At 35.4% G+C, this 23,978-nt stretch overlaps 1 protein-coding gene across 10 annotated transcripts in view; it reads left to right on the forward strand.

The window, feature by feature from the left end:
- Positions 1-23,978, forward strand: part of RELCH (RAB11 binding and LisH domain, coiled-coil and HEAT repeat containing) — a 121,658-nt gene that overhangs the window by 87,768 nt on the left and 9,912 nt on the right. For 6 of the 10 annotated variants that reach the window (XM_025365502.1, XM_025365508.1, XM_025365509.1 and 3 more), the window contains 6 exons: positions 1,209-1,308; positions 5,660-5,742; positions 6,525-6,588; positions 8,185-8,323; positions 13,202-13,318; positions 17,710-17,798. In XM_025365502.1, coding sequence (XP_025221287.1) covers positions 1,209-1,308; positions 5,660-5,742; positions 6,525-6,588; positions 8,185-8,323; positions 13,202-13,318; positions 17,710-17,798 — 592 coding nt within the window. Of the gene's footprint in view, positions 1-1,208; positions 1,309-5,659; positions 5,743-6,238; positions 6,322-6,524; positions 6,589-8,184; positions 8,324-11,293; positions 13,319-17,709; positions 17,799-23,978 lie in introns of all 10 variants that reach the window. The other 4 variants (XR_003116686.1, XR_003116687.1, XR_003116688.1 and 1 more) reach the window with 3 other exon arrangements.

Below are 23,978 nucleotides of genomic sequence, written 5' to 3' on the forward strand. Positions count from 1 at the left end.
GTTGACATGCACACCAATTCTCTTGGTTTTGAAACTTAAGGGGGTTTTTTTTGTGTATTTTAGTTTGTTTTTTGGCTTTGCTTATTTGTTCATTCTTAGTATTTTGTAATCAATACCTCATAATTTAAAAAGTAGGGAGAAGGGTGCAGACATATGTTTTCTTTGAAGCAGTTGGAGAAATAAAATCAAGTACAGATTTGAAGAAAATTTAGTTTCCCAGAACTGAAAAAGGAGCCCCAAGTGAAAGCCAGCTTCTTTGGCTCCTATTTTCACTCTGTTTGATTTGCTTAGTCCTGCTCATCATCACATCATCTGGCTGCTAAAATAATTTTATCTGTCTTTACTGAAAACAGACTCATGCATTTGTTAATAATACCACCTTTCATTTGCATAGGCTTCACAGCCAACATACCCTTCCATATAGATGTTTTGAGTTGATTTTATTTGATTCTACAACATCCATGTGACATACATAGGACATGTACTGCTTCCCCAATTTTTATAGATGCAGAAACCAAGACCCACAGAAGTTGTAACTTACCCACCTGACTCAGTCCAGTGGTCTTTCCTTTTTCCTCATGGAGAAATTTGTTTCTTCATAATTTTAACTTGTGTGCTATTAAAAAGAGTGGAATTATCTGTCACAATTGCAAATTCTTAGAGAAGTTAAAAGTGTGATTTCTGAATATGCTAGAAGATTGTGGTTGTATAAGGAAGGTGACATCTTTTTTAGAGAATCTTGTTTGTTTGTCTGTTTGTATGTATGTTTTTTGAGACGGAGTCTTGCTTTGTCACCAGGCTGGAGTGCAGTGGTGCGATCTCGGCTCACTGCAACATCTGCCTCCTGCGTTCAAGCAATTCTCCTGCCTCAGCCTCCTGAGTAGCGGGGACTACAGGTGTGCACCACCACTCCCAGCTAATTTTTGTATTTTTAGTAGAGACGGGGTTTCACCATGTTGGCCAGGATGGTCTCGATCTCTTGACCTCGTGATCTGCCCACCTCATCCTCTCAAAGTGCTGGGATGATAGGTGTGAGCCACCGCGCCTGGCCGAGAATCTTAGTTGCAACCTATATAACCAAACAAAGTAATTCCATATGTTCTGCAAATATTGTTATCATTAATATTCCTTATAAATATTGTGTTTTTCAGTATACCAGTAAGGGACTGTGGCTCTCAATTTTAACACTGTTTTTTTTTTCCTTCTAGTGCAAATCCAGCCTACCATGAGTTACTATTAACTGTTTTGTGGTATGGTGTTGTCCATACTTCAGCACTCGTCAGGTGTACTGCTGCTAGAATGTTTGAGGTATGTCAACAGATGCCTCTGTTGGTTTCAATTGTAATGATTTTTTTTTTTTTTTTTGAGAAGAAGAAGGGAATGTTTTTTTTAAAAAAAAAAAAAAAGCTTCGCATATCATGTTATGTTAATATATATTTTATGGCTTTTAACAGTGTCTAGTTGTGTACTGTGTGATGGGGCAGAAATTTAGCTTTAACATATTTAAAAATGGTTTTTCACCTTACTGGTTCCTTGAATGTTATTCAGTTATCACTTTTATTTCTCCAACTATCTTTTAAATCTTATTTTAATTTCTAACTTACATAATTCTGACTATACTTTTCTATTTACTGAGGTAAATGACTACTAAAATAAACTGAAAAAGCATAGGATATCTTTCAAATTGTAAAATACAGTTGAATTTATCAGTAGCATTAGAAAATAAATTATTGCAATTACGGAAATGTTTATTTTATTGATTACTCCTACTTCACTATTCCCTAACATTTCATATGTAGAATAGCATCCCAATACATTAACTGCCCATAGAGTTATAAAAGAGAGGAGAGCAGATAATTTACCTAAATTGTATTAAATTACTACCTACCCAAGTGAAGTATGAAATTGAAAGAACTATCTTTTGTACCCATCATATAGCAAATTATGTCATAGCCCTAGTATGTGTGTAGGCAGGGAGCAGTAAGGTTGAGGTTTAGAACTTTATTTGAGCACTAAAATTGGTCTACTGTTTCTTGTTGATCTTCAGTCTTGCAATAAACCTAGGCTGCCTGGGTTCAGTTTCCATCTCTGATACCTAGCGACTTTGTAGATTACTTGGACAAGGTTGCACCTCTCTGTACCTTAGCTTCCTCATCTACAAAAGAAAGTTGATAACAAAAAGTATCTGTCTCAAAGTATCAGTCTGAAAGGATTTTTGTTAATATTAAACTAATTAATGCTTTTAAAGCCCTTAAAACAGTCTCTGGAACATAATAAGTGCTTATATGTTTTATATAAGCCCATAATAAATGTTTATATGTTTACTGTCATTATCATTATTTTTTCATCCATGCTATTACTTCACAAAATATATGATGGTAATAGGGAACATATACTTATCCAAACTAAAATTGCCCCAATATTCATGTGATTCTTAAAATATCTAAACATTTATTTCTATAAAAAGAATTGGATAATTCAAATCTTGCTGAATATCAGAATTTCTCCACAATTGAAAATAAATTGCAATTGGAGATGGGGTAGTGATATATTTAAAATATATGCTTTCTAAAATTTTGAAATATGTAAGTTAGATTTGTGAATTCAAGAAGACTCCATTGTTAGGAAGCTGAAAATTCTCCATCCATGTTATTCCCTCAGTTATCATACAGAAGCAATTTTTAAAAAGCCATAATCAGAGGTTTTTTGTGACGATGAATGCCAAAGTCACTATTTGGTTTTATGTCTAGTACAAGTTCCTTCTGGATGTAAAGTGTTTTGATTATTCAATATGCTGAAAAGGGGGCATGACCATGAAAGAAAAGTCATTCATCAGAATCTCCTCTCCCCAAAAAGAAAAAAGTATCTTTTTAAATGAAGAGCTATTTCTTTCATACACTCTCTTCCTATGATTTTATTCTAAGCTCATAAAAGCCATTTCTTTTTCTTATATCTTTCCTCTCTGAAATGTGAGTGTGCACTGGTGAATCATACCATATAAATGAGAATAAGTAAATAAAATGAATCCTCCCTGTTCATTTGCTTTGAGGTTTTTTGCTTGTTTTGTTTGGTTTTCTGCCTTCTTGTATGTGGCTTATGTCTGGTTTTGGTTTCTCTGTTTGCTGTCAGTGCTGGTCTGGAAACTATATCTATCTATGCTTAAGCAGTTTTCAGTGTCCTCTCAGGTCGTTGATGAACTTCTGGATCTTGTTTGAGAGACTGTTTCAATGTTTTTCAAATTCATTAATGATACATTTCAATGAGCATGTCAGAAAAAGTTATCAGTAAGAGAAATTAAAGTTCCTTTTTTGTCAGTGATTCTTATTTGAACAAAATTGTATTAAAAGAATAAAGGGTCATAAGATTTATTTTGATACCAATGCTTTATAATTTAGAATTATGCCTGCTTATCCTAAAAAAGTTAATTCAAAATAAAAACATTTAAAAAATTCTTTTTTTAAAAGGTGAGACCAGAAACTGTTGAGAAGAAAATGAGAAATGCTTATACCAAGAACCTAATAGGATATGGTCACTGAAATTCACTAATAAATTTAGGTTAGTTTTTAGACAGCAGGACAAAAAGAGGGAACCCAATCAATCATATTATTCCCATTGTTTTAAATAAGAGAATATAAATTACTTTTTGAAGTAGCGAATTAATAAAATTATTTTATAAGAGGAATTTATCATGTGTTATAATAAATTGCCCAAAAGATGCAGGAAAGAACTTCATATATATTTTAATAATAAGGAAATTGAGCATGTCACATTAGAACACAACTCAAAGAAGTCATGGATTTTAAGTCAGATGGGACAGAGTTCCTTTGCAGACCCTATGACTTAGACTCTAAAACCCTGGACAAGTTACTTACCTAAGCCTCAGTTTCTTCATCTGTTAAAATATTGATGATATTTGTACTTACTTCATCAAGTGAAAAGATCAAATGATATATTGTGTTAAAGTGTATAACAATTGATAGCTCTTAAATGTACTTTGTGATTTTCTAGCTTAATAAAGAAATTGAACTTAAAAACCCTACACCAATGAAAAATTAATTTGTCCCCTACATTATCCTCTTTTTTAATGCTTTTGACAGACTCAAAATAACAGAAATTTCAAGATACTGATTCAAATCTAAGCAATCTTACTTACAAAATGATACAGAGAAGAAGGTTGTATTTAACAATATTTGAACTTCCTTGTCCTATTTCTTTCTATCCAATATCTGTAATGTTTAAGATATTAAAAGTTCTTTGTCATTTTATTCCTGGTTAATTATCTGTGTTTTTTTATAAAAATTATTTCAGAATATTGAAGTAGATTCTAAAATGAATCAATTGGTAAATGGTGAAAAATCATTGCAAAATTAAGAATCTTCACATAAAGTGAGTTACTTTCTCTGATGTGTTATATAGGAGGAATACCTTCACATATGCACACAATGGTAGATTTTTGTTACTAAAAATTCTGTGACATCTTTGATCTTCTGTGAGGACTAAGTACTAGTTACTAGGTAAACAGATTGGTAAGCATTTAGGATTAATATGTGCTTACATTCTGAAATTGAGAAGGGGATTGCGCTTCTCGGTTGAACTCATAAACTTCAGTAATATTTATCAAACAAAATGTATATGGCTCAGTATCGTTCTCTTGTATTACAATTTAGCATTGGTTGCTAAATGAATTGTTTTGTGATTAGACTATAGAGATCTAGTTCTACTCATCTTTTTTATTTTTAATTTTGTTTGAATTTATAAGAAATCTAAAACAAAGTCATATTTAGATATTAACTATCAAAAAGTTGTTTAAATTAGATCATTTCTTCCAAACATATTACAGATCATAATTTCTTGCAGTAATAGAAATAATTAAACTCTTTCTTGAATGCCTGTTTGTCAGGCACAGTATTTAGGTATGTTATTTGCAAATTCATAGCACAACAGCCCTTTGAGGTAGATAATAATATCACCATTTTCAGATGAGAAAACTTGCGTTTCAAGAGATGATGGAAAATACTATATATCTAAGACCACATGGCTCATAAGTGGAGAACTGGCGTCTGAACCCAGATCTGATTCCCAAGTGTAATACTTTCCAATAGACAGCATTGTATCTCTGTACCTCAAAAGAAAAAGCTATATTATTTAAAAGGTTAGGAATTTTCCTATGTGGTTTTAAAATACACTTGCTATAGCACAATAATAAGTGGTTTAGTGGTGGCTGCTACTTATGTGAGTTTGGTTTAAAAATAGCCCAGTTTGTACCCTGTTGGTCATAATAAAAGCATACCACCCTTACTTCTAGAATTTTAACCGTAGAACACAGTATATGTCAAAGAAGCTAAAAAAGTATTCTTTTAAGTTGCATTTTGATGGACATTGAAATTGCTTAGACTCTTTGACCAAAAGTACAAACTGCTGTTGAACTGGTGACAAAATCTGTTTTCGTGGACGCTAGGCTACTTAAGCTTTATTTTCCTCCTAAGCATTCTCTGCCTTTGTAAAGCACTCTAGAAGCAGTATTTGCTTAGCTTCTAATTTTGGTTTTGCTTTTGTGTTTTCTCTCTTTCTCTTGGTTGTTCCTTCCTTCTTCCCGTGGCGCACTGTGTTTGCTCTTTCCGTGCATCACCTGTGAATACCCCCTGTGCTGACCAATCAGCTGTTGGTGAAGGGGGTGAATGAAACTCTGGTAGCTCAGAGGGTTGTTCCTGCTCTCATTACTCTCTCCAGTGACCCTGAAATGTAAGTGTCATCCCTGCCTTTTATATTCAGCATCCCTTTCAAAATGTGCCTGCCAAGAAATAACCATCAGCTCTTAAATTTATTGAAGAATCTCTTTAAATTAACAATATTGGATTATACTTATTTGATTTTAAACTTTATCATATTATTATTTATATATCATGGTTCTTTTTAAATCAACCCTCACTGTAAATGTAATTTGGAGGCCATGTATTGAAAAAATATATTAGTATATTAGTGCTCAATAAATACTTCCATAAGTATGCTGATGGACTGTTTCTTTCAAGCCAAGAAGGGATGCTCTCCTAATGTCACTAACAGGTTGTTACCAGTAAGTGTAGTAGCATGAACCAAAGGCCTAACATTTTAATGTCTCGTGTGGATGACTAAACCAAGAAAGGCCAATGAGTCTGCCTGCCCATCCTCAGTCACAGCTAACCCAGTTCTTATTCCAGTTTACCAAACCATTTTTTATTGCATGTTGACTGGTTTACAGCTGACTCTTCGAGGCATGAGTGAAGCGTTAGTTGACAAGCGGGTTGCTCCGGCCCTTGTTACCTTGTCCAGTGATCCTGAATTGTGAGTTTCACAGACTGCGACCTTAAGTTATCCTGTCTGTCTTTTTGAGCATTCTTCTTGGTCTGCTTTTTTTAAATTTATTTAATTTGTCATTGCTAGAGACTAATACAGTATATTTACCTTGTACTTACTTTAATATACATTTTAGTAATACTCATTGTTCATCTCAAAGCTTCAGTTTCTTTCTTTTTTAATTCTAACAGCTCTGTCAGGATTGCCACAATTCCAGCCTTTGGCACTATTATGGAAACAGTAATTCAAAGAGAGGTAGGAAATAATTGAAATTTATTGATGTCTGTGTAATATTGAGGTGATCACGATACATGTATCTGGTGGTAGACAGCAGGGAGCATCTTACCTTTTATTTTGTGCCCTAGTTAGTTATAGGCCAGAGGAGGATCTCTCTATGTGAAAACATGGTAGCCTAACCAAGGTATATTTCCATATCCTAAGGAAATCTCTAGTCTTTCCTCTCAATCAGAACATTAAGTATAGGCCAATCTTTCAGGGATGTCCAAGGGAGAGAATATAGTCATGAGTTCTTAGTTTCTCTTTCTGATTGGGCCAGTAAAGCCCCTTCCTCATCCCTCTTTTCTACTTATCACTAGAGACAGAAACTAAAAACCACAGCTTCAGGCTGCTAAAAGCCTTAAACAAAACAAAACAGATCAACAACAAAGTAAGGTGTGTTGGACAAGCTTGCTAGATGTTCTGTTGTAAGCCGAGCTGGATATTGCAGTTTTGAATAATCCTTCAAATCAGGTCTAGTTCCAAAGCCTTCTGTTATCCAGTAGGCTTCTGGCCAATCTACATAAATTCTTGATTGCCAGTGTTGCAGAGATTGCAGGACTGTTTTCCCAGATAACATCAGGAACACAAATGTATCTCAGTTATCAATGAAGGCAAGAGGGCACTTGTATTCTGATAACTGTGTCATTGATATGAAGCCGTAAAAGTCATTTAGTAGACTAGTATCCTCTTGTTGCAGAGTAGATCATCGTCTGGGCAGACCCTCTGTCATGCCTGTTTCAGGAGACCACCAAGGTCTTCCTTCTTAAGGTGTATTTTGATTCTGAAACTGATTTCAAGTTTTTTAGATTCTATTTGCAACACTAACTGTAAGACACTTCTCAAAACTGGTATCAGATTTTTATTCTTTGTTATTATATTGGATATGTCCTTATACAAATGAAAAAAAAACCTTGTAGATTAGGACATAAATTATTTGTGGACATATTACCCAAAAGAGAAAAGTTTTAATAAAACTCCTTCATCATATAGATTTTTTATAACAAAAACTGAAGTTTTGTTAGTTACAGAAAGAATGTTTTCCATTTTTTCACTTATATATTTCACTGGTGAAGCCACAGAGGAAAAGCACATCATTCTGCAAAGCTTGCAGTCTTAGCAGAATTTCAACATGTTCTCAAATCCTAAAATAAAAATGTCTTTTAGGGAAATGTGAGTAAGATATAAGTCATTAATGACTCATTGCTTTCAGAAGGTGAATAATTGGGTAACTTACAGTGTGATTTGTTTTAAGAATTGTAATTTAGATACAAAATAATCATAAATTTACCTACTTTTCCCTAAATACAGTGGGATTTTTTTTCTTTTGTTATGATTTGTTAGGAATATTTGTATTTTTTAATTAAGAATTTATAAGCATAAGCAAAGGAGGAAACCTTCTCTGAGCCAAAAGATTAAATAACTACTTATTTAATTCCAAATTTCTACTGTCTTTGGAATATAGGTTGCTTTAATCCACTGCTGTAAGTCATGTTTAACATGTGTCTTTCACTTTAACAACACTACTCAGTTTTCAATACTCTATAAAATGACTGTACGATATCCAATTTTAAGTTGCTGGAAAGGGTGAAAATGCAGTTGGCTTCTTTCCTGGAAGATCCTCAGTATCAAGACCAACATTCTTTGCATACAGAGATCATAAAAACATTTGGTAGAGTTGGCCCTAACGCAGAACCCAGGTTCCGAGATGAGTGTAAGTTTGCATTTTTCTACCTTTTTCCTGAATTGTAATGTAAGATCAAAGCTAGACACTCCTCTGAGGCCTTGTCATGTATTAAAATCTTGGTGCATTTGTCATGTGTTAAAGCCTTGTATACTTCTGTGTACTGAAAGCTGAACATGAAACAAGTTAGTTATTGTGAATTAATCAGTATTGATATTAGTGGATGGTTTTGTTTTGTTTTGTTTTGAGACAGAGTCTCGCTCTGTCACCCAGGCTAGAGCGCAATGGCATGATCTCAGCTCACTGCATCCTCTGCCACCTGGGTACAAGTGATTCTTCTGCCTCAGCCTCCCGAGTAGTTGGGATTAGAGGTGCCCACCACCACGCCCAGCTAATTTTTGTATTTTTAGTAGAGACAAGGTTTTGCCATGTTGGTCAGGCTGGTCTCGAACTCCCGACCTCAGGTGATCTGCCTGCCTCGGCCTCCCAAAGCGTTGGGATTACAGGCGTGAGCCACCGCGCCCAGCCTAATGGATGGTCTTATACTGTATACTGATTGCTGTAAGACATTAACTCAAACTTAATTTCAAGTTATTTTAGAAATATTTCTTAATAACTGCTAATTGCTAAATACTGTGCTGCCTTAGAGTTTATTTTTTTACTTTTAAGGAAATTTTTGTGTGTTTCTGGACATGTTCTTATGAAAAATAGACATTTCTCCCGCTTAGCATGCCATTCAGCATGATACATAACTTTGTTTTAATTCATAGCTTGTTGATCTGCTACATGATCTTCCACAGTTATCGGCCTTTTTTCTCTAAATTTTACAGAGTCTCTTTTATTGTGGGCCTCAACATTTATGGCCACAATTTCTTTGGATAGCATCAAAGCATCAAGAAATTATGACTGCAGAAGTATATCAGTTATCATAGTGCTTTTATTTTTAGCAATTTGACATGCTCTAGAGAGGGCCACAAGTTGGGTCATTTAAATCAGTTTGGTTTCTAGTACATTATTTTATTCTCTGGCGGACTGTTATATATCCAGGCTAGCATATGACTCTGTAAAATAAGAGTCATCAACAAAAAATACTAAGTCAGGATTTGGACTGCAGTGTCCAAAAACTCGGTTGAAGCCATGCACACTGATCATGCTATAGAAACACAGTCATGACATTTTTTTCACTGGGTAAGTGTCTTCATAATTAGCCAACTAACAGAAGAAAGTTGATATTTTAGTTAGCACTAGGGATAGTTCCACATGTTGCAGCGTCAAATTTACAGGTGATTCTAGGTAGGAACTCTGAAGGTGCTTTGACTTTTTGAGGCTGTAGTTGCTCTGAGGCAAGGAGAATAACTCTTGGCTCCTGGATTAAGGGATAGGCTCAACACACAATGGGTCTTTGGTGTGTGCCATGTTGTCAAGTTAAATGGGTATTTGGTATGCTGTCATGTTAAACGGGTCTTCGGTATGTTGTCATGTTAAACGGGTCTTCGGTATGTGCAATGTTGTTGCATTAAATGGGTCCTTGCTGTGTGCCGTGTCGTATTGCTAAAACTTTTCTAGAGCGTGATCTGACCTTTCTATGTACATTCAAAAGAAAGACTCATGATAATCTGGGAAGAATCCATCTGGATTCTTATAGGATCTGCTCCAATTATTTTGTTGATTCTTTGGAATCTTTTTTCAGTAATTCTGGGACTAGAGTTATTTCTCAAATTAAACATAGTGTCAATATCTTAATGTCTCTTTCTAGAATTTTCAAGAACATCTAAAAATAACCCTTCCATTTTATTTGACAGTTTTAATTGTAGAGTAGATACCCACCTATCAAATTTGTAGGAGTTGTACAAGAGGAAAAAAATGAATTTTCTTCTCGTAATGGCCCCAAAATAACAATTAAAGGTTGTTTTAGGAGCAGATTGAGGTGAGAAATTCCCACTGCTTGAATAGTTCTAGTAAACCATTATCCTTGAAGCCTCCTGCCACTTACTGTGTACCCACAAGTTTGTCTTATACAGTCTTCTTTCACATTTTGGTACAACCAGATTTTTTTTTAAAGATAAAAAGTAGCCTTTTTCCCACTTTTGTACTTACTTCTCAGTCAAGTGGCTACTCTTTTGCTTTAGAACTTACTCTGAGGAATTTAGTACTCTATATTAATAAGATAAATATTGAAGTAGAACCTGTATGAAGAATGCTGTAGTGTTATTCATATGTATTTCTAGATGATTGGCTTTGGGAGTTTGGAGGATGGACAGAGAATTTCTGGGTAGTAATGTCTCCCTTGGAGTGGCATTTTGGGTATTTAGGTATTTGCCCCTCTATTTCTTGGTTAATAGCAGACATTAGTTCTTTCAGTGGCCATTGTTCTTTCCCAATTATTAGTTATCACAGGACCTTTGGTCTTGTTTTCATTTTTAAGAACCAGTTGTTTTATCTGCAACACCATAGAGTTGTTTTTTGTTTTCAGCTATTTTACTTAGTAAGGCTCTCTGAAAATGTTCAGTCGTACATTGGAGATTTTCTAAAGTGGCAATTTTCCATTTCTGATTTTTTCCCCTAAGTTTATTGTTTGAGGTCTGGGCCCATTTATTCAAACAAACAAAAACAGGAGAAGATTCCCTTTATGACTATTGGATCTACCCCAGAATATTTTTCGAACGTTTTCTGAAATACAGTTTTTGTTTGTTTGTTTGTTGTCTTTGAGGCAGAGTCTCGCTCTATCGCCCAGGCTGGAGTGCAGTGGCGCCATCTCGGCTCGCTGCAACCTGCACCTCCCTGGTTCAAGTGATTCTCCTACGTCAGCCTCCCAAGTAGCTGGGATTACAAGCACGCACCACCACATCCGGCTAATTTTTTGTGAAATACAGTTTTATAAAATCTCCTATTATCCTTTTTTCATTTATAATTTTAAATCTTTGTTCAATCTGCCCTAAAGAAAAAGGCTTCTGCAGTGACCTTATGTTATGTATTTCCTCTTTTTCTTTCCCACTGAAGGGCAGTTTTAGAATTAGCCCGTCTAAGTCAGGCATGGTACCACGTGTCTATAGTCCCAGCTACTCAGGAAGCTGAGGTGGGAGGATCACTTGAGGCCAGGAGTTCAACACCAGCCTGAGCAACATAGCAAGACCAAGTCCCTACAAAAGATTTTTTAAAATTAGCTAGGCATGATGGCACACATCTGTAGTCAATCTACTCAGGAGGCCAAGGCAGGAAGATCATTTGAGTCCAAGTGTTCGAGTGTGGTGCACTATGATTGCACCTGTGAATAGTCCTTGCATTCCAGCCCAGGCAACAAAGCAAGACCCCATCTCTTAATAAAAAAGAAAGAATGATATCCATCTGGGTTATTATTAAATCATCTCCTGGTCCTTCATCTCCTACTGCTTTTAACTGTCTGTCTATATCTGAGGGGTTAACAATTAAGTGAATTAATTAATACATATGTGGTAGCCCAGGACAATATGTGTGTAGTGAAATCTGAATTCTATAGTAAAGTTCTGTCTGTCTTCCCGAGAATTAGGAAGATCCTTAATTAGAGCCTTTAACTTCCTTGAGACTAGAGTTTAAATGAACTTCTATAGATTTGTCTTCTAGTCAAGCAATTTTAAGGGGATATTATGCAGTGTGATTGTTGTATTTCTGAGAAAAACACTGTAAAAAGGTCAGAGACTCGGGAGAAGATGGAATAAAGGAACCATGTATGAATAGATCAAGTGCAAGATGATAAGTTTCTGAAGGTTTGGGCAGAAATGAACTAGTGAGTCTTCGAGGGAGACTTAGAGTCACTATTTTGTTGAGGTCTCAGCATGCCAATTAATGAAGCTTTCAACTCAATGTTTGGAGTTTTTGTCTCCTAATTTGTTCTAGAGCTCCTCATAAATATACTGTTATTAATTTTGACGAGTCAAAAGGTTCCCTAAAAATGATCATTGTTTTTCTAAGTTTTTGTGGGGTTTTACTAAGCTAAGCATGAAAGTTGTGATTATTGCCCCAGCTTATTTAGGAAGCAGGAGTTTTTCCAGGAGAAGATTATGACTTTTATATACGCAAACTCAGTGCAAACAAGAAAGGGGTCACTACAGTTGGTCAGCAGTTGATGCTTATGAGTGATGTTTTGTGATCCTCAACCAAGCAAGACTAGAAGGGGGTTGTGTGATTGGTCTTTTGATTAACAATTTAACAATCACTGACCCTGAAGCCATTTCTTCAAAGAGCCCTGGTTTTAGTGGGAAATGGTATCCAGAAAATACAATCTTAGGCTCTAGAGGTGCTCATTGCTACTGATTTGGTTTTTGTTTCTTGGACCATTGCTTTTATTTAGCAGTAGGTTGAAATTTTATGTTACTCTTTGAGGGTATTAAACTCATTGAATAACTTGAAAACTCAGCCACCAATGTCAGGTGCTATTTGACATTGGTCTTTGCTAAGAATTTGAGAGACTAAAGCTAATAATATTATTCTGAAGTGGTGAAATAATAGGTTGTTGAAAAAGAATATACTCTATATTTATTTAATAGCAATGGTAATATTTTTACGAAGAAACTTATCTGCAAGTATAAATAATACAAGAGGTAGGTTGCTTATAATTATTTGGGCTTCATTTTTCAAACTGGGAAACTGAATTACAGTGAGGCCAAATAATCTATATACATCTTCATAATTAGGTAATAGTGACAGTGCTACAATTTGTTTCTCCCAAATGCCAGATCACTTTTTGTTTTGAAAAACTACTTTCTTCCCTAGTTAAAAAAAAGCAAGTATAAGATGTGAGTAACCTTTTGAAGTCATTCAGAATTAAAATGAAATTTCATAAATTAAAGTGATAAATTATTGTTAAAGTGTGTCAGGGTTTTGTATGCACGTTTTGGATAAAAATTTAACCCTTTCTTTTTTCTGTTTTAGTTGTTATACCACATTTGCATAAGTTAGCCTTGGTGAACAACTTACAGATTGTGGATTCTAAAAGACTGGACATTGCTACGCATCTTTTTGAAGCCTACAGTGCACTTTCCTGTTGTTGTATCCTTGCTTTATTACAGTGTATCTACATTTATATAACCATCTTAGAGTGGAACTTGGTTGTTAAAGATTGAAAAGTAGAACTTCTTTTCTTCAACTTACATAAGAATTGTAGAAAATTGAAGATTTGATTTGTCTCACTCCACTCCATCTTCTAGCCATCTCATAATTTTAAAAGATAATTTTAAGTCCTCTGTGCTGTTATGCTCTATAGTTTTGAGAATTTTGATTAAGTTCTTAACCTGAAGTTTTTATTTATATTAGCTACATAGCCAAGCAAGAAATGAAGAGCAGAAAGAATTGCAGCTGAGACTTCTGTTAATCAAAAGGAAGCCTTGTATATATGACTTGGCATTTAGGTTTTTCAGTGAATGTTTAACGCTCAGTATCCAGTGGAATATTATGAATATCTCTTAGAGAGATATCACACATTGGAAAAGTACAGGGCCAACAAAGCTAATGATCTCCAGTGATTACAGAACTGGGAGAAAACTTAGAGATCATGTAGGTCCATGTCAGCGACTGTAAATGATTAAACTAAGGCTTAAAGACATGAGTGGCTTCTGTTTTTTATAGTTAAAAGCAAAACTGTGACTGGAACAAAGAACTTTAGCCATTCTGTTAAATATTCTCTTTACTATCATATGCCTATAAAATAAAACTAAGAAGGAAGTAAAGATAACGATGGGCAAAGTGAACTCCCAACTTTTAGGCTCTTTTATTTAAAAGGCAGAAGGGTTGAAGAAAGGGGAAATGAGAGATTGAAAAAAGAGTGAAAGGCTAAATACTAAAGTACATGCTCAACAAAAACCAGAGAACGAAGGAAGAGCTTCAGGATTTTTATATATGGTTCACATTGTTATATACCAGTTTGATGTAATAAGCAACATGAACAGGTAATTTTAAATGAGATAAATATGCCATAAAATATTACTGACAGTCATTGACACTGGATTCTTGACTAGAATGTACCAAGAAGAGGTTATTTTTGTTCAGAATAAATCAAATAGAGAAAGTAGAAAAGTAGAGCTATCTGTTAAGTAGCTATATGTCTTTGGAAATACTAAAACTGAAAGTTGGATGCATGGTTGAGAGCAGTTTATGTTGGAAATCTGTTACAAATGACCTAATCATGAGGAAGATATGAGCCATGTTTTTTATAATACAGATGGCACCATGTTTTAATAATAATTTTGTAACCTCAACTATTCACATCTTCTATAAGTTTAGTTCCACTAAAAGCAGAACTTATCATTCTTGATTTCTTGTTGGCATTTTCAACTTAGGGAAAATAGAGGAAGCAAAAAGAGGAACTGATATTCTGAATTAGCAAGTAAGAATTCTTTAGTATTGGAGAAGTGATAGGACCCTTGCAAGAAAGCAACAGTGGCGCATCGCAGAGTTTGTATCTCAAAGAAAGAAAACATTGGTATGTTTAATTGGACTTTGTGAAAGTAATATTTAAAACTTACACAAAAGGTTATGTAGCAGAGAGTTTCTAAAGGAATATGCCTCAAGGAAAATGGGAAAGTCAAAAGATTCAAATGTTTGGCTCTGTAAAACCAAAGTTTCCAAATAAGGAAGGCAGTGGTTTCCAAAGAGCATAGAAATCTATACAGAAGGAATTATTGTGTGTTTAGATATGCATAGGATATCACTAGAGTAAATACAGTAAAAAGTCTACATACCAATACGGTAAGGGGAAGAACCATCTTAACAATAGGCCCTGTTCAAGTACTAAAAGTGTTAGTTCTACATGAGTCAGAACTTGTACTTGAGTCAACAGTGTTGTGGCCCCTAATAAAATCACATTGTTCTAATCTGTTCTGCTCCATTATATTCTAAGCTGATCAGAAGAGTGTTCCTTTTAGCCTACCATCATGTTTTAATACAGACATTAGAAAAACTATAGTGTGTAACATTTTGGCGTGATAATAAGTCAAGAAGTCATGTTTAAGGAAAGTTTGAAGGAATTTAGGAATGTTTAACCTGGAGAAGAGATGGCTTGGGGATGAAAAGATATTTTAAAGGTGTTTAGGTAGAAGGATGATTAGGCACACTGTGCAACTAAGGTACAGAGCTAACACTAACAAGCAGAGATAACAGAGGCTGATTTCGTTTCTAAGAACAACTTCCTAATTGAGCTATCTAAAATGCAGTGATCTCCCTTAATAAACTAAGAATCTTCTTTCATTGTTAGCAGTCAGAGGCTAACCATCATTCGCCAATGAGGTAAAGGTGACTCCTAATATCTGATGGAACTAATTACCTTTAAGTTTCGAATCCTTGAGAAAGATTGGTCCATAGGGAAAAGGTAGGCCCCAATAGTGAGTAGAAAGAGGAAAGAGAAGTGACTTCCCTCTTCTCTCTAAGTAGGGCCATCTTCAGCTTCTCAATCCATACCCATGTTTCTCCAGATCAGACTCTTAAACTACTCATTCAAAGGTCATTCACAGTTATATTTTGGTGCCACTTTCCCCATATCTTGAAAGCAAGACTACATAATAATTAGGTTGCAGCCCTCTATATGTCTATAGGGATTTGGTTTACCAGATGATGTTTATATTTTTCATACCTATTAAATTTATAAATCACTCATTATAGGAGCCTTGTTTGTGAACAATTTTTATTTATAACTGTATTTTCAAAGGAGTAGTTACACTGATTTTTTTCTCAGTGAAATTCATTTTTTCAACTAAGTCATCTTTATAATTTTTTCAATTAAATCATCTATTTTAATCATCTTTATGGCCGGGCCTGGTGGCTCGCGCCTGTAATCCCAGCACTTTGGGAGGCCAAGGTGGGCAGATCATCTGAGGTCAGGAGTTCAAGACCAGCCTGCCCATCATGGTGAAACCCGGTCTCTACTAAAACTACAAAAAATTAGCCGGGTGTGGTGCCGCGCACCTGTAATCCCAGCTACTCGGGAGGCTGAGGCAGGAGAATCGCTTGAATCCAGGAGGCAGAGGTTGCAGTGAGCCTAGATCATGCCGCTACACTCCAGCCTGGGTGACAAGAGCAAAAAACTCTGTCTCAAAAAATAATAATAAAAAATTATCTTTATAAGAGAACTCATTTACTGGCATTTTTGTGGTGTGATATTAAATAGGAGCTAGTTTTACAGGCTAACAACTAGAATAAAGGGAGAATGTATCAGAATTGACGTGAATGAACAAGATGAATTGTTTTCTGGAGAAATGCATCTGCTTTCCTGATACCTTTTAATGTCAAGATAATCAACTACAACTCAAAGATGACTAAGAACTACAAGTAATCCTAAACTTAACAAATGCTCTTATTACCACAAAAGCTCTGTTACCCAACTCAATCAGGACCCATAGTAGGTCAGTTTAACAGGATGGCTAAAGCAAGAAATCAGAAAAATGGTATCTACCTTAACTTACTTTAACTTAAAATGTATATATGTTATTTTCTTTTACCAGTCTTTTGATGTAGTCATCTCTTTTTTGTGAATTATAGTTAAACATCTTCTTTCTGAGGTAAATCATATCTGTAATGCAATTGTCTATGATTTTCAGGTTAAAGTTCTTTAAAGAGGATCCAGAAATATAATATCCTGTTATGCACTATAGAGTTTTTCTAGATTTTTATATTTTTCTCAATCTTTTACAATTGTCTTATACCTAATAGTTAAACAGCAATGTTTTAAGCAATTTGCATTTATCAGTTTTTCCCAAAACTTTCAACTTAGTTGTCATGGAAAACTTACTTTTTGTTTTTGTGGTTTGTTTTGTTTTGTTTTGTTTTTTTGAGACAGAGTCTCGCTCTGTTGCCCAGGCTGGAGTGCAGTGGCATGATCTCGGCTCACTGCAAACTCCCGGGTTCACACCATTCTCCTGCCTCAGCCTCCCGAGTAGCTGGGACTACAGGCGCCCACCACCACGCCCAGCTAATTTTTTGTATTTTCGGTAGAGATGGAGTTTCACCGTGTTAGCCAGGATGGTCTTGATCTCCTGACCTCGTGATCCACCCGCCTCAGCCTCCCAAAGTGCTGGGATTACAGGCATGAGCCACCACGCCCGGCCGGAAAACTTACTTTTTATACTTTTTTCATATTCATTGAAACATCTGATTGGGTTACATGATTTAATTGTTATGCTCATTTTATACATTTCCATGACATTCTGTAATTTAAATGATGAATACCACTGACATAAATAGATTTGTGTGAATAAACACAATTGACTCCTGATAAATAACTTACTCTGCACGTGAGGATTCATGGTTGAGGGGAGCCTGTTTACCCTCAGTGATCACCATGCAATAGGCATCATCTAAGAAGGCTTCTCTTTTATATGGTACTAACTTGGTGGTTCTGTTGGACATACCAGTTTGGTTTTGTTTAATTCCCTTAACTCCCTTGTCCCAAGTCATTTCAGAGGATTTAATGGTTAATCACTTTTTACCTGGTCTCAGATGTTTACGGACTGACATGGAACATCTCTCTCCAGAGCATGAGGTGAGCCACTGTGATTAGCAGTGCCATATTCATATTTTAATACCTCATATACAGACTTGCATTCTTCTCGATGTGAGGCTTATCATATGCTATACTTAATTTTTTTTAATCTAGCTCAATGTCATTTTATCAACTTATTTACTAGCTGTGATATCTTCAACAACTCCTTTCACATCTTTGAGCCTCTCTTTAATTGTCTAAAGTAGGGATAATACACTCTCCTTCACTTAATATGAGACTTTAATAAGATAATGTATGTGAAAATTTTTAACTATAAAATGTTGGTTATCTCTGACCATCAACTTTCTTAGATGCAGTTTCTATTTTCTGTCTTCATTTCCTCATAACTATTTTATTTCATTCTATTTGTCTCCTGTTTCCCCTCGTTTCCTCCAAATCCCTGTTTATCATTTATTTTCTATTCTGTATCTTCAACCTATTTTTCCATCAGCTTTTCCTTTTACGATGTTTGACTCTGAACTCCTAAATAGCAAAAACTTCCTTTCATCCCTCTCCAAGTCTCGTATTCTTCCTGATCATCCACATTTCCTCTCTCAACTTTTACAGTGTCTATTGGTACATCATATTCCCTGCATCACACTAATCCATTGAAACTGCCATCTTTAAGATCACTCGTGACCAAGCTGCCACCCTGACAAGACTTTCTTTTTGTTGTTATAACTTCAGGTCTCTCTGCAGCATTTTCTGATTCAAAACTCCTGTGGCTCCTGGGACTCCATTCTATTCCTGTTTTTTTTTTTACTTCTCTAGTCAGTTCTTCCCAATCTCCTCTCCTTTCTTACCTCACCTTTTCATTCATTAGAATTACTCTTCATGAACAAGTTCATCCATACTCATCATCTAACTTGCCTCTACTATATGTTACTATCAGACAAATTTCATCTTCTGCTCTAACCCCATGCTGGAGCCATAGAACTTCCTGGCTCACTGCTACCTGTCTATTTCACCTGCATGTCCTACAGGCATCTTGTAAAATTCAGCATGGCCAATCCCCTCAACCAGAATTACTCTCCGTCTCCCACTTTGGCTGATGCCACACGGCTCTCTCCCCAAATCATATACCTGATAGTTAACATGGAATATGTCCAATTAGTTCTTTAATTTCATAATGTCTTTCTAATCTCTTCCCTTTCTTTATACCTGTGCCACCCTGTTAGTTGAATCCTTTATTGTTACCTCATTGAAACCATTGTAGAATATCCTAATTTTTCTCCAATCTTAGCTCTCTACTATTGTTTCTCACTACAGCCAAAGTACTTTTTCTAAAGTATAAATCTCTTCATCTTATTCTCCTGTTAAAAACCTTTTACAAGTTTCTTCCATACAAGGCCTTTTATCATCTGACACCTGTTCATCTTGATAGTTTCATCCCTCTCCCTTTCTCCTCCATCACACACTCTGCCCCAGCCATGCCAAACTAATTCATCTCCACCACATACATTGTCTTTTGCTTCCATGCCTTTGCCTGTTCTCTTCCTTCTGTCAGAAGAATACCATTGCATAATGTAAAGTGTAGGATGTACATTCAAAGGCTATATTACATATGTGTTTGTATTAGTCAAGGTTCTCCAGAGAAGCAAAACCAAAATGATATATTAAGAGATGTATTTTAAGGAATTGGCTTATGCAGTTGAGGGGGCTGGCAAGTCCAAAATATGTAGGAGAGACCATAAGGCAGAACACTCAGGCAGGAATTGATGTTACAGGCTTCAGTCCAAAATATGGAGGGCAGGCTGATAAGCAGTATTTGAGGCAGATTCCTTCTTCAGGAAACCTCACTTTTTGCTCATAAAGCCTTCAACTGCTTGGATGAGGCCTACCCATATTTTTTAGGGGAATAATCTCCTTTACTTAAAATTAATTTATTGTAGATGTTCAGCACATCTACAAAATACTTTCATAGCAATGCCTGGGTCACTGTTTGATTAAATAACTGGGTATTATATCCTAGCCAAGTTGACACAGAAGACTATGACTATCAGTCTTGTTTAAAAAACAATTATACTGTCACAAAGTTGATGAGGGAAAAAAAAGGAAAAATTTTTAAAATAATAATAATTAAACTAACACCCATGTAATTACTACCTAGCTTAATAGAAAATTACCAGTATCTTAAAAGTTCCATATATGCCCCTCCGTAATCATGTCCCTCTCCTGTGCTCCTCCAAGTTTAGCACTTGCCCAGAATTTTATATTTATCATACTTTTTCTTATTGTTTTACCACATATTTATTTATCCCTAAACAACATAGTATTTAATTTTGCATATTTCTCCTATCCTGTATATATGGAATCTCCTGTATGTATTCTTATATGATTTGCTTTTTTCACTCATTTTGTTTATAAGTTTCATTCTTATTGATATTTGCAAAAGTAGTTATCTTATTGTCCTTACTGAATAGTATTCCTTTGTATGATTATGCCATAGTTTATCCATTCTTCTTTCTAGGAAAATAGGTGATATTTTCAGTATTTTGTTATTATAAACAGAATTACAAGCATCTTATGATGCACATGTGCAAAAGTTTGTCTGTGAGATACAAACTAGGAATAGAATCAACAAGTTGTACAGTGTACACATTTTCAGTTTTGCCTGCTAATGCTAAATTGTTTTCCGAAATGCTAACAATTTATACCCCTATAGGCAGTGTATGGGAGTACCCTCTTAGTTCTCATGTTTGCCAACACTTGGGATTGTTAAACTTTCTAATTTGGTGGATATAAAATTACCATTATGTTTCTGATTTGCATTTCTCTAATTACTGTCAAGTTTGGGCATTCTTTGGTATGCTTATTGATGAGTTGTGTTCTTCTATTAAAGTCTATTTAGGTTTTTTGCCTATTTTTCATTTAGGCTGTCTTTTTAACCATTATTTTTTAGAAGTTCATTATGTATCTGGAATATACCAATACTTGGTCAGTTTTATGTTTTATGAATATCTGTTTCCAATTTATATGTCTTTTCATATCTTTGGCATCTTCGAACACTGATTCTTAATTTTTTAATAGTCAGATTTATTGATCATTTCTAAAAGACATTATTTCCTATACTTCTGAAATTTTTTTAATTGACTTTATATAATGAAATCATTAATTTTACTAGAATTGGTTTTTATGTATGATGTGAGCTAGCATTCCAATTATATTTTTTTTCCTATATGGACAATCTGTTATTTCAGTATTATTTATTGAACAGTTCATCCTTTTTGCACTGATTGGCAATGCTGCCTCTGTCAATATGAAGTTCCAATGTATGTACGTGCCTGTTATTGGGGAACATTCTTTCTCACTGGTTTCTTTGTCAATTATTATAAAAGCGATATGCTGTCTTCATTACATTTGTCTTGTTTAAAAGTCCAGAATTCCAGTAGGACAAGTCCAGCATCTTGTCCTTTTTTAGAAATGTTTTGACTGTTCATGACCCTTACCTTCCTCGTGTAAAGTTTAGTATTATATTGACAGGTTCCAAGAAGGATCTTATGTAGATTCTGATTGAAATTGAATTGACTCTGTAAATTAATTTGGGGAGTCTTCTCTATGATTGAGTCTTGCTATATAGAACATGCTATATCTTATATTTATTTAGATCTCCTTTCAACACGCTGGGACTACAGGCATGAGCCACCATCCCCAGCCTGGTTTTTTTGTTTTGTTTTGTTTTTCTTTATTTATTTTAAAGTTAGTTTTGAATAGGGATTTATCAGTTTCATTAATCTCAAATATTGCACTTTTAGCTGTGTTGATTTTTCCTACTGCTTTTTTTCTATTTTACTTATATCTGTTTTCATCTTTATTTCCTTTTATTTTGTTTAGGTTTGTTTTTCTATTTTTCTAACTTCTTGAGGAGGAAGTTTAGGTTATTTTTAAACTTTTCTTCTTTTCTGATATATTAATTTAAGGATTTTGGGTTTTTGTTTGTTTTTTTGAGACAGGGTCTCACTGTCACCCTTGCTGGAGTGCAGGGTGCTGTCTTGGCTCACTGCAACCTCTACCTCCCAGTGATCCCCCCACCTCAGCCTCCCGAGTAGCTGGGACTACAGGAATGCACCACCATGCCCAGCTAATTTTTTGTATTTTTAGTAGAGATAGGGTTTTGCCATGCTGTCCAGGCTGGTCTCAAACTCCTGGGTTCAAGCGATCCACCCACCTTGGCCTCCCACAGTGCTGGGATTACAGGCTTGAACCACCATGCTCGGCTATGAATTTAAGGTTTTAAGTATTGTTTTAGCTGTATCCCTTGCATTTGCTATATTTTATCTTTATTATCGTTTAGTTCAAATTACAGTTTTATTTCCAGTATTTCATTACTGACCCATGGGGTTTGTTTAATTGGGGGGCAATGGGAATTATCTAGTGATATTTTTGTTACTGATTTCTAACTTAACTACAGTAAGAAAACAGTGTGATTTCAGTCCTTTGAAATTTGTTAAAGTTATCCTAATAACCCAGAATATGATCAGTGTGGCATTTGAAAAGAATATACATTCTGTCTTTATTAGGTATACTGTTTTATATATTTCAATAAAATAAGGTTAGTTAATTTTATGGTTCAATTCTATCTTCGTATCAGTTTTTTTGTGACCTGCTTGTTTCATCAGCTGTTGAAAGACATGTTAAAAGTTAAGACTGGCAGCCAGGCGTGGTGGCCCATGCCTGTAATTCCAGCACTTTGGGAGGCCGAGGCAGGCAGATCACCTGAGGTCAGGAGTTCACGACCAGTCTGACCAACATAGAGAAACCCCATCTCTACTAAAAATACAAAATTAGCATGGTGGTGCATGCCTGTAATTCCAGCTACTTGGGAGGCTGAGGCAGAAGAATCATTTGAACCCAGGAGGCAGAAGTTGCAGTGAGCCATGATCGCGCCATTGCACTCCAGCCTGGGCAACAAGAGCGAACTCCATCTCAAAAAAAAAAAAAGTTATAATTGGGAATTGTCTACTTCCCCTTTTAGTTCTTTTCAGTTTTGCTTTGTATGTTTCTTAGATGCCCTTTATCAGGTTGGGGAAGTTTCCTTCTATTCCTAGTTTTTGAATGTTTTTATAATGAAGGGATGTTAAATTATCAAGTATTTTTTTCTGCATCAATTGAGATGATCATGAGGTTGTTTTTTCTTCTATTGATACAGTGTGTTACATTAATTTATCTCAGAGTACTAAACCAACCTTGCATTCCTGGGATAAATCCCACTTGGTTATGTTGTATAATTCCTTTTATATTAGCTGGATTAAGTTTGCTAGTATTTTGTTGAGGATCCTTGCTTCCAAGATAAATGCTAAATCTAAGTCTATAGGACAGAACAAATAAGAAGCAAGCCTGTTTCACCACAAATTGCCCTACCTCCATTAGGGTATGGTGGGACTGAATAAGAGGAATAATTTAAAGACTTTAAAAGGATCAGATTCCCAGATTCCCTTGCCAATCTTGAAAGGAGACTGGAGCTTTGCTCTGTAGACTTGAGATATCGGGCATAGCTGGAAACCATACTGAAAAGAGGGAAAATAAGTGACAGCTAGTTAATGATGGGACACCTCATTACCCTTCAAATTCTGGCTGTCAGGTTTATGCCTACAGGGGAAAACAAATCAACAGAAAGTTAGGTTGGTGCCCAATTTAACTTAAAGTGAAGTTTACCCATGCATAAAGAGATACTAATCCACATTTTGGTGCGCCAGTCATTAGTAGACATCCCAAGATTACCAATCATTTAGAAAAGCCTAGAATACCAAAGATAGAGATGAAAATATAGAAGAAAGAAGGAGGGTACTGGAGGAAACAGACAATGCGAGGAGGATAAAGAAAAATACAAAAATTTCCCCTTAAAAACCAAAAAGCAAAAAACTAGCCAAACAAACAAATGCTATAACCTGTGAGACAAGAGAGTGGGGAAGCAGAGAATACATTCAAAAAAGGGTAATCTAGAATTTCCCACATGATGCATGATAAAAGTTTCATTCTCTCAGAATAATCCCCAAAGTCCTTATCATAATCTCAAGGCACTATAGGATCCAGCCCTCTCTTCTAGTACATCTAAGACTTCATCTTCTATCCTCTCTCCCTTGCTCACCCTGCACCAACTCTGGCCTCTTTCCTTAGGATATGGCAGGTCTTCTCCCACCTCACAGCCTTTGAGCAGCCTCTTCCTAGTGTCTGCAGCAC

The sequence above is a fragment of the Theropithecus gelada genome, chromosome 18 (genome assembly GCF_003255815.1).
Source record: "Theropithecus gelada isolate Dixy chromosome 18, Tgel_1.0, whole genome shotgun sequence".
Lineage (NCBI taxonomy): Eukaryota > Metazoa > Chordata > Mammalia > Primates > Cercopithecidae > Theropithecus > Theropithecus gelada.